The sequence below is a fragment of the Euprymna scolopes genome, chromosome 28, assembly GCF_053919585.1.
Source record: "Euprymna scolopes isolate OS-2025 chromosome 28, ASM5391958v1, whole genome shotgun sequence".
Lineage (NCBI taxonomy): Eukaryota > Metazoa > Mollusca > Cephalopoda > Sepiida > Sepiolidae > Euprymna > Euprymna scolopes.
The window spans coordinates 72,866,699-72,877,652 of record NC_136509.1 but is presented as its reverse complement, the minus strand read 5'-3'; the positions used below and the strand labels follow the sequence as shown (position 1 = coordinate 72,877,652).

The 10,954-nt window shown below is 31.3% G+C and overlaps 1 protein-coding gene across 4 annotated transcripts in view; it reads left to right on the top strand.

The window, feature by feature from the left end:
- LOC145249693 (plexin-B-like) overlaps positions 1–10,954 on the top strand; it is a 575,535-nt gene that overhangs the window by 540,459 nt on the left and 24,122 nt on the right. For all 4 annotated transcript variants that reach the window (XM_080111499.1, XM_080111497.1, XM_080111498.1 and 1 more), the window contains exons 29-32: positions 559–705; positions 1,127–1,274; positions 2,929–3,093; positions 5,659–5,834. In XM_080111499.1, the coding sequence (XP_079967625.1) occupies positions 559–705; positions 1,127–1,274; positions 2,929–3,093; positions 5,659–5,834 (636 nt within the window). The remainder of the gene's footprint in view (positions 1–558; positions 706–1,126; positions 1,275–2,928; positions 3,094–5,658; positions 5,835–10,954) is intronic.

Here is a 10,954-nt window from a genome sequence, read left to right as displayed (position 1 = left end):
CATCACGAGACAGCATCCATATAATTTGGGATCATACTTACCTAGCAAAGTAAGCTGTAGGTGTTGTTCATACCAGTCAATGATACGTCTTTGATAATCAGTTCAACAGTGGCTTTTTTGTTGTCGGTTTAGTGTATAGTAATAATAGACTACTAGACTAGAGTCAGCCTTAGGAGATTCAACCTCCCCGGCATTACCTTCTCTCTTTCTGAAGGAATTACTAATCGCTTCAATGGCTCTAACAGAAGACTGTCAGTAGAGCTGCTTAGGATTTTTGTAGGCTAGCATGCATTGTGGTAGTTTGTTGGCTTACCTGCAATTGTGTCTAAACTCCTGCAGACAAATTTAAAAAGAAAAAACTGTTTGAGGCAATTTTTCCTCATTTTTTTATCTTACTTGAAAAGAGTATCTTATAACTATTGTCTGGTAAATATTATGATGAAGGCCGGAGTACGCATCGGTTGAAATGTAGTATAAGTATAGAATTCATTAAGGAGTATCTCTCAAAGAAAAACGAGTAGATAATTGCTCAGTATTTTTTTTGGTTTCTTCTTTCAGGAACATGCAGGTCCCGCTCTCTTCAAGCTATACAAAGCTATAAAGTTACAAGTAGAAAAAGGCCCAGTCGACTTTGTTACTGGAGATGCCCGATACTCCTTGTCTGAAGACAGATTACTTCGTGAGAAAATTGAACCGAAAACATTTGTAAGTAAAAATAAATTGCATTTGTATTTAATAATAAAAAAATGAAACGATGTCTGTAATTTATGTCTTATTTATTTAAAAATAAATTAAAATTATTTATTACGTTTAATGAGATTATTATATATAATTATTATAATTATATAATATATATTAATATGATAATTATATAATAATAATAATAATAATAATAATATAATTATATAATTATAATACATTAATTATATAATTATAATTATTATTAATCATATAATTAATTATATTATATTATTATTATTATTATTATTATTATTATTATTATTATTATTTGACTATAAATTTTACTGACTATTTACTTGCAAATGGATCAAAATCATGCATTCATTGTTATGTATTGATATTCACTAAATTGTGTATAAACTAAATATTTTCGTCATTTTACTAGGTTTTGTCAGTGGAACATTCTGGCGAGGTCGTCCAGTGCAAAGTACTTGACTGCGATACAATCACTCAAGCCAAAGAGAAAATGGTTGAGAACCTATATAAAAATACTCCTTATTCACAAAGGCCACCTGTTCAAGATTTGGATTTAGGTAAATATTATTTCTCTTTCTCTCTTTCTTCGTTTGTAGAAGCGTTTTGTTTTTGTTCTTTTTTTGTTTTTTTTTTGTTTTTATGGTCATTATTTCTCTTTCTCTCTTTCTTCGTTTGTAGAAGCGTTTTGTTTTTTTTTATGTTTTTTTTTATGGAACTAATGTGATGTCCTTTTGTCAAGCAATATGCAAATTAGCATTAGTACGTTAATCACAAGTACATGCTCATTATATCAGAAAACTAAGAAACTAATTTGGGATTTTTATTTTTAAACTTTTAACTGGCCAACCCCAATTTTTCCACATGTGTATCATATATAGTGAATAAATGACAAAAAAAACTATTTTCCAAAATTCATGATGTTGACCATCTTATAATTTCTTCCTTTAATTCAATTGACATGTACAATTCCTGACAGTATCTGTTTCATAGCGCAAAATCAATCACTTATTATATCAATCAGTGAATCTATTATGCCCTTAACTCATCAGAAGAAATAGCAACCATCAATCTGTTAAAAGGAAATAAAGTGTGATTTGACATGATTAAAATCCGAAAATTGGAAGAGAAACTGCAAATACTTTTAATATGGTTCCATTTCGTCATTTTGAATTTTAATAGCATTTAAGCTGAACATCTACAGAATGTCAACATCAATATATTACATATGACTAGGTCCCCTTAAATAAGGATTGGTATATATTATAAGAAAATATATTTCTACAGAAATTACTTGCAAATGGATCATATATATAAGAAAACGCTTTTAGTCATTTCTACACAAAATATACAAATATATTCAACATAAATGACACAATTCAAGTAAAAACTAAAGAGAAAAACTACAGAATATTGTGAGCTGAAATAGACTAAATTTATGTCTTTTATTTTATTTCTATATTTAATTGACTTCCGAATTCAAACAATCCGCGCCGAGCTCAGTGGGTGACCCATGGATCACTTTCTTTTCTAATATTTTTAAACTTTTTAACTGGCTTTGGCTTTGCCAACCCCAATTTTTCCTTATATATATATTAATTTTTTCAATTCCATCAGCTTCTATAATCTTGTGCCGCCGGATGCGGCTGTCTGATGATACTAGCTTCCTAATCTAAAATACACCAAATATTGATGTTATTGCTTTTTTTTTCTCTTTGAAAACTCCATCATGTTCTGCAAAGTCTAAAACAAAAATAATAATTTTCTTCTAAAAACAACAAAAAAAAACAGTATGAATAAAAACTTGAAGATATACAGAACTTGAAATATGAAAACCTTTTCCAAAATTACTGGATTCAGCATTTAATAACCCGCTTGGCCTTCATGCCAAGTTAAAAGTGTAGTATCTTTTCTTTAGATGCTACACTTTAATTTCTTGTTCTCATATAGTGGAGGAGAAATCCTTCACGACTCAGACAATTTTAAATTTTTGTTCCTTTTCTCCACGTTAAAAAACAACCCTGTTGTCTAACTCTGTCCCGTGGGGAGGCATTGTAAATAGTAATACGAAAAGAGTTGATATGCCATAAAACAAAACAACCAAATCAAACCAGCTTTGGCGAATGAGGGAGTGGAGGGAGGGGGGATTAAGAAATTGATTCTATTTTTACCTGAACATAAATTTTAATTTCTTTTTTTCTTTTTTTTTTTCAGAATGGTACCAAGACCTCAATTCCCACATTACATTGCAAGATGAGGATAGCACTACGATTTATAAAGATGGTTGGAGAAAGCTTAACACTCTGTCCCACTATAAACTCTCGGATGCAGACAATGTTGCTCTCGTGAGAAGGCAACAATCAATAAAAACTATGAATGGTAAGAATTTTATTGATTATTGATTTTTGCAGAACACTTTGATGCAACAACTGCATGGATAGTCAAATAAATATAAGATACTTTGAAAAATACTGAAAAAAAAAATGATATCAAAATGAAATGTTTTTTGTCGTTGAATGCTATCAAGATTTCAGCTTTAACGTGGATGCTTTTATTAATAACTAACGGGGGTACCCGGCGTTGCCCGAGTGTTTGTTTCCGGGACGGGGGGGGGGAGTTTTAAAAAATGTTATGGTAGGTAAGTAGGAAGGATCAAACCCGGAGTCATGAGTAAAAGTAGGAAAATAAAGTGTGAAAAAAAAAAAAAAAAAAAAAACATCTGCAACGTTAACAGTTCGGCCACCAAGAAAAGTCCATTCCAGTTGTTTAGGAAAAAAAAAAAAAAAAAACGACTACAATAGGTCGGCGTGAACGTGAAAATATAATGTGAATTGTCCAGCACGCTAACCACTACGCCACAGAGCACTGCAGCTTAGTTTAGTGATTTTAAATAACTTCACATGAAAGAACTACGAAGCCAAACCGGTGTTCTCTTCTCAACTGTTCCTTGTGAACGATCCCCAAACGGTGTTAAGTGGTGGCAGGGGGAGGAGGAATTTATTAGAGAGAAAATATTTTACCACTTCCATTGATCTTAACCGATTTTGGCCGTGACTTCTCAGCAGAAAAAGTATAGAAATCTAAGATTATCGGGGAATTTGAGAAATAATAAGCCTATAACACACCTCAGATATTGTTCTGCCGTTTGTGCATATTATATTTGCATGAAATATCTTGATTTTTAATCCTATTAATGTCAAAATCAGACGGGAAAAAATGAGTTCATTTTATTTATATAGAAGATAGAAGAAGAAGATAGAGAAGAAGAGAAGATTACGTCTACAATTTCCCTCCAATTTTATGTATCATGTTTTATGAAGGCCTTCTCATATTTGTCGGCCTCTTTCGGGTGTGAGGTTCGAACTGGGTGGACGTGTTCCACTTAGCCCTACGTCCTGGCATCATTTTCCTGACCCTAATGCATCTATGGTCAAATATCCTATTTACAGGTTGGCACTATCATTCACAGAGAAATATTCAACCATCCCAACATGGTTCTTCCTGTCCTACAGGTTCTACAGATTCTAGGATTCGTATTGAAAATAGTTCTGAGACAATACAAAGATTTATGACTTCCCTACTATTATTATTTGTCTTTTACTAACTTCCTCTGTGAGATATATATATAAAAGAATTGGATTGGAAATTTTAAATTTAAAAAAAAATTTTTAAAGAAATTTTAAATTTAAAAAAAATTTTTTAAAGAAATTTTAAATTTAAAAAACAAAAAAAGAATTTGATTGGAAATTTTTAATTCGACCGTGTTTGGATTTTACCATTCTTGGATTTTTTACCCTTCACCGGACTATCCATTCATGTGAAATCTTTTTATCATTTTTCTTTTACCTCCTCTTCCCCTTACCTCACCCTTTTTTTTAACCAAGTAAGATCTGTGACTTACTTGTAGTTTCATTAAACACTTTTATATGCAAAATCCGATCTCGCATTTTGCTAATTCCTGCCCTCTGATGAGAAGGAGAGTATTTCTTCGAAACTCCGCAGATTAAGGACTACCCACTTATCTTGTGCTTCCTTTTTTAAAATTAAATATGTTTTTAACTCTTTTTCAAGATGTCTTTTAGCATGTTTTATTAATCATTTGTTCATATATATATATATATATATATATATATATATATATATATATATATGGTATCGACAAACACACTTTCACAAAAATCACCCGCCTAGCTACATCCACTATCAACAATTTCTCCCACTGTCTAGTTGTACCTAAATCTAAACGCAGATTCCACAAACAAAACTTCTTTCCGCCTCTAGAACACTGTTCCACTGACCTGCTTTTCGGCCAACTACAGCGTGGTAGCCTTCAAATCTAATGTAAGCATGTCCTTGTTGAACCGTCCCCTTTAAATAATAAAATTCTATCCAATTTACACTATTAACAAATAGTACACGACCATCTTACATTCATTAACTCATATCCTCGAGTGGCGTTCGGCCTTGATAAGTGGGGACGCTTGTAAAAAAAAAACAAAAAAGAAACTTGTTCAAAAAGACATTACTTTATTCTTACTACATGCTGTAGAATTCTTTGGGATTCAGCATCGTTTTAGGATGCAATCCCTTAATCTTTTTAGATCCACCTCGTTAATTTTCCGAAAGGGAAATTCCAATCAAGATATCGGTCAACATACGGTAACACAACGGTGGTACAAACTTTCCAGATCTTTTAAAACTTGTCCCCAATTAAAAACAACGAAGCTAATTGTTCTACCTTCCCAATTAAAACGAAATTCAACTGTACTTCCCTCCTTCTTTCCCTCCTTTCATCTTTAATGAGGAAAGACGGACACGGGCCCGGATCAAGTGGCTTTCGACTCAGAAAAAGGGTGAAAATAAAAACACACTTGACTTTCCTTGAATGAATCTGAAGGTTTCTTGTTAACCAATCACTAATCAATGTTCGTTTGTGTATTACAGGTAATTTGGACAATTCCATTTCGTCAGACAGCTCATCAGTTCCGATAATGAGGATAGATAGCGACTCGGGAACTAAGAGCTGGCATCTGGTCAAATTAAGCGACGATGTCCAGGTCAAAGATGACGGCATGAAAATGATCTCAGAAATATTTTTGACACGCTTATTGTCAACAAAAGTAAGTTCAAAGTGTGAATGTCGAGTTCGACGTCCTTGACAGTTTCTTTGAAAATTCGAATAAAAACGATATTTTTTTTTTAAATCATTTTTATTCATTTATTTATTTTATTATATATATTATTTTATTTTATTTTATTTTTTTTTTTATTATGACATGATTAATGTTTTGGAGTCAAAATCAAGGTACTTATGCACATTACAAACCATGTTTTTTTTTTATATATATAGTTTTTGATGAGCCGTTCCATATAAGTTAACAAATTTACCGAATTTCCATTACTAACGGTTACTATATTGTCGAATTTCTACTGTACACTCTTTAACCCTTATCCTCGAGTGGCCTCTTGGCTTTGATAAGTGGTGATGCCTATGTAAAAAAAAAAAAGATAGAATTTTCAAGTTAAATTCAAGTTTTACTGTATCTGTTTATTAAATTACTAGGTGAATGTATAAATCACTTACAAAACTTTCTCATATGTTAAGAATGGGTTTTTAAATAATTGGGTTATTATTCCAACACGTTCTCCCCCTTGTTAATAATGGGTTTCTGAATAATAAAGTTATTATTTCAGCACGGTCCGTATTTTGCATGAGTACCAACATCAATCTAGAATTATGTAGTAATAGGGGGAAAACTCATTTTAACGTCTTAACTCATACAACAACAAAAAAAAGATTATAGCGTCATGAGTAATACGACGCCATTTTGTAAAAACATCGATTATGCTAGCATATTTGCTCATCTTTAACGTTTTTTTATTTTCCAGATTACACGCGTACTACTAAAAAGATTTCCACTCTGAACATATTCACGTGTGACACACACACACACACACACACACACACATATATATATATATGTGGTGTGGGGGGGTGTTCAGCATAATTATCTTAAAAAAATATATGAAACCATTTTTTTATCACATTCTGCTTAGGACGTCGATCTCATCATTTATAAGAAAAAGTCTATGCTTATATGCGGATTTTTTTATCCAGCATCTAAAATATTAATTTTGTCTTTTGTTTTGTTATTGGCTTTCTGCAACAGACTTGATGCTGTTTGCAATATTGTCAAATATAATAAATGTATATCATATAACCTAATATAAAAATATGCCAGAGAACTTTCTTTATATATATATATATACATAGATATTTTATTCATTTTATATATATATATATATATATATATATACATATATATATATATATATACATAGATATTTTATTCATTTTATATATATATATATATATATATATATATATATATATATATATATATATATATATATATATATATATATATATATATATATATACGGCATAATCAAATTGACACACTGGGTTCTGGTATATAATATATATATATATATATATATATATATATATATATATATATATATATAATTTGTGTGTATGTATATGCATATATATGTGTGTGTGTATGTATATGCATATATATATATGCGTGTGTGTGTATGTATATGCATATATATGTACATACATATATATGCGTGTGTATGTATATGCATATATATGTATGTGTGTATGTATATGCATATATATGTGTGTGTGTATGTATATGCATATATATATGCGTGTGTGTGTATGTATATGCATATATATGTATGTGTGTGTATGTATATGCATATATATGTATGTGTGTATGTATATGCATATATATGTATGTGCATGTATATGCATATATATGTATGTGTATGTATATGCATATATATGTATGTGTGTATGTATATGCATATATAATTATGTGTATGTATATGCATATATATGTATGTGTATGTATATGCATATATATGTGTGTGTGTATGTATATGCATATATATGTGTGTGTATGTATATATATTTATATATGTATATATGCATACGGCATAATCACATTGACACACTGGGTCCCGGTAGATCACTGAGGTTAAGCAAGGTTGAGACTGATCTGTACTAAAATGGGTGACCATTTGGGAATTTCAGGTGCTGTATGTACCCTTCACTTACTTTGACATTGTTTCCAGTCGTCCTATACTTCTACTTTCCACTGAATTCGAGCAGTGCCGATTCAGGCGAGGTGTAGTTGGAGATTGCGGCATCCTTGCCTCACAATTACCTATGCAGCTATCTTTACTTATCCATTACCTTTCGAGACTGAATGGAGACATCCATCCATATACATATATTTCATCCATTTGATTTATATATATATATATATATATATATATATATATATATATATATATATGGTATCGACAAACACACTTTCATAAAAAAACATCCGACTAGCTAGAGCCACTATCAACAATTTCTCCCACTGTCTAGTTGTACCTAAATCTAAACACAGATTCCACAAACAAAGCTTCTTTCCGCCTCTAGAACACTGTTCCGCTGGCCTGCTTTTCGGCCAACTATAGTGTGGTAGCCTTCAAATCTAATGTAAGCATGTCCTTGTTGAACCGTCCCCTTTAAATAATAAAATTCTATCCAACTTACACTATTAAAAGAGAGAGAGAGAGAGAGAGAGAGAGAGAGAGAGAGAGAGAGAGATATGTAACAAACGTTGCTACACTGGCATGTCTGTGTTTTTTGATCTGTAAAACCGGAGTCCATAACATTTACTCCCAATTGCTTTTCTTTTCAATTCTAAGATAAATACAGTGATCTGTAGATTTTAGTTTTACTGGACGTTTAAAATCAATAAATATTTATCGTTTTATTATTACTACAAACAGTGGAAGATTTTTCTTCAACTAAAATCAAATAAATAAAGATAATTAAAGGCATCGTTTTAGCATCAGAAAATAGGCAAAATTCCAATATTCCGATATTCCAATATTCCGATATTCCGATATATACCCCAAAAATTTCTGATTTTTCTGATTTCAGATTCTGATTAATTGTCCCAACACTAACCATCCACTTAACAATTAATCCTTGTCATAGAGTGACCTCTAGGCCTTCATAAACGGTGACCTCCCGTGTGTGTGTGTGTGTGTGTGTGTGTGTGTGTGTGTGTGTGTGTGTGTGTGTGTTAAAAGAGAGGTTGCAAATACCTTATAAGGTATTTGCAACTTCTCTTCCAATTTTCGAATTTTTTAATCATGTTCAAACACATTTTATTTCTTTTTGGTGGATTGATTGTTGCTATTTCTTCTGATGAGTTAAGGACAAAATAGATTCACTGATTGATATAATAATTAAGTGATTGATTTTTGCGCTACGAAACAGATACTGTCAAAATTGTAACGGTCAACTGAATTAAAAGAATAAATTATAAGATGATCAACATCTTGGAATTTGGAATATAGACTTTTGTCATTTATTCATTATATATATATATATATATATATATATATATATACATATATATATATACATATATATATATACATATATATATATATATATATACATATATATATATATATATATATATATATTATTTCTGAGAAAAGTGGTCCGGACAGATTAACAAATAAACTAATATATATGTATATATATATATTAATATATATATTTCTCTTAGTTTGTTTGTCTCTCTGTCAGTCCAGGCCACTTTTTCTCAGAAACGTGTCTGAAATTTTGTATAGTCCTTTTTTATGATAAAGTGCAACGAACTAAGTATTATGGTATACGTTCGATACACAGGCAGGGAATAATCAGAAATCAATGGGAGTATTATTTAATGCAAATTGAGCACAAATGTTACCATATTCAACCATCAATTTGACATAAAGCACTCATTCTAAGTCAACGGGCCATAACTTTTGTCCGTTTCCAACTGGTTAAAACGTGTAGCGTGAAATAAAACTGAAGATAAAAGGTGAAGCAGAAGCACTCTGCTCTTAATACAATTATCAGGTTTTATGATATTCTACTTAATCCACCGTACACATATCACATGACCATAAAACAAACATTTTCACTTATCCTCTTCTCTTGTAGCAATATCATTTGCCTCAATTATTCTTTTCTTCAGCGATCCCCATAAATCATATTTGTCCTCACGTCCTTCCTGATTTCGCTTGCAACCATTATTCTCTAATTTATAGTTCCGTATCGTCTATGCGTTGTTTTACGAATAGATCATATTGCATTATAGCGAATTAGTTATTTTGTAGTGTATCTTCTTATTTGCGAGGTATTACTGGCAGGAGGCATTCAAAAGATTGGACAAAAAGAAAAACGTATCAATGAACAAACAAGATGAATCAAGTAAAAGAATATGCATCTTTTGATGAAGTTGCTAGGCGCTTTTATATCCGAAATAATTACTCAACTTCAAACGACCTTTGAACAGTGCTGCAAATATTGGGAAACAAGTAGGAGAGAAGGAACACTTTAAAATAAGTGGCATGTGATATGAACGTATCCACAAGTGATATGAATATATCCACATGTGATATGGGATTTGAACAGATGCACATGCCACATGTGATATGGACACATGTCACATGCGATATGAACATTTCCACATGTGATATGAACATTTTCACATGTCACATGTGATATGAACATTTTCACATGTGGCAAGTGATATGAACATAGTTATGAACATAGACAAGTCGCAAGTGATATAAACATATCTACAAGTCACAAGTGATATGAACATATCTACAAGTCGCAAGTGATATGAACATATCTACAAGTCGCAAGTGATATAAACATATCTACAAGTCACAAATGATATAAACATATCTACAAGTCGCAAGTGATATGAACATATCTACAAGTTGCAAGTGATATGAACATATCTACAAGTCGCAAGTGATACGAACATATCTACAAGTCACAAGTGATACGACCATATCTACAAGTCACAAGTGATACGACCATATCTACAAGTCACAAGTGATACGACCATATCTACAAGTCACAAGTGATACGAACATATCTACAAGTCACAAGTGATATGAACATATCTACAAGTCACAAGTGATATGAACATATCTACAAGTCACAAGTGATACGAACATATCTACAAGTCACAAGTGATATGAACATATCTACAAGTCACAAGTGATATGAACATATCTACAAGTCGCAAGTGATATGAACATATCTACAAGTCACAAGTGATACGAACATATCTACAAGTCACAAGTGATATGA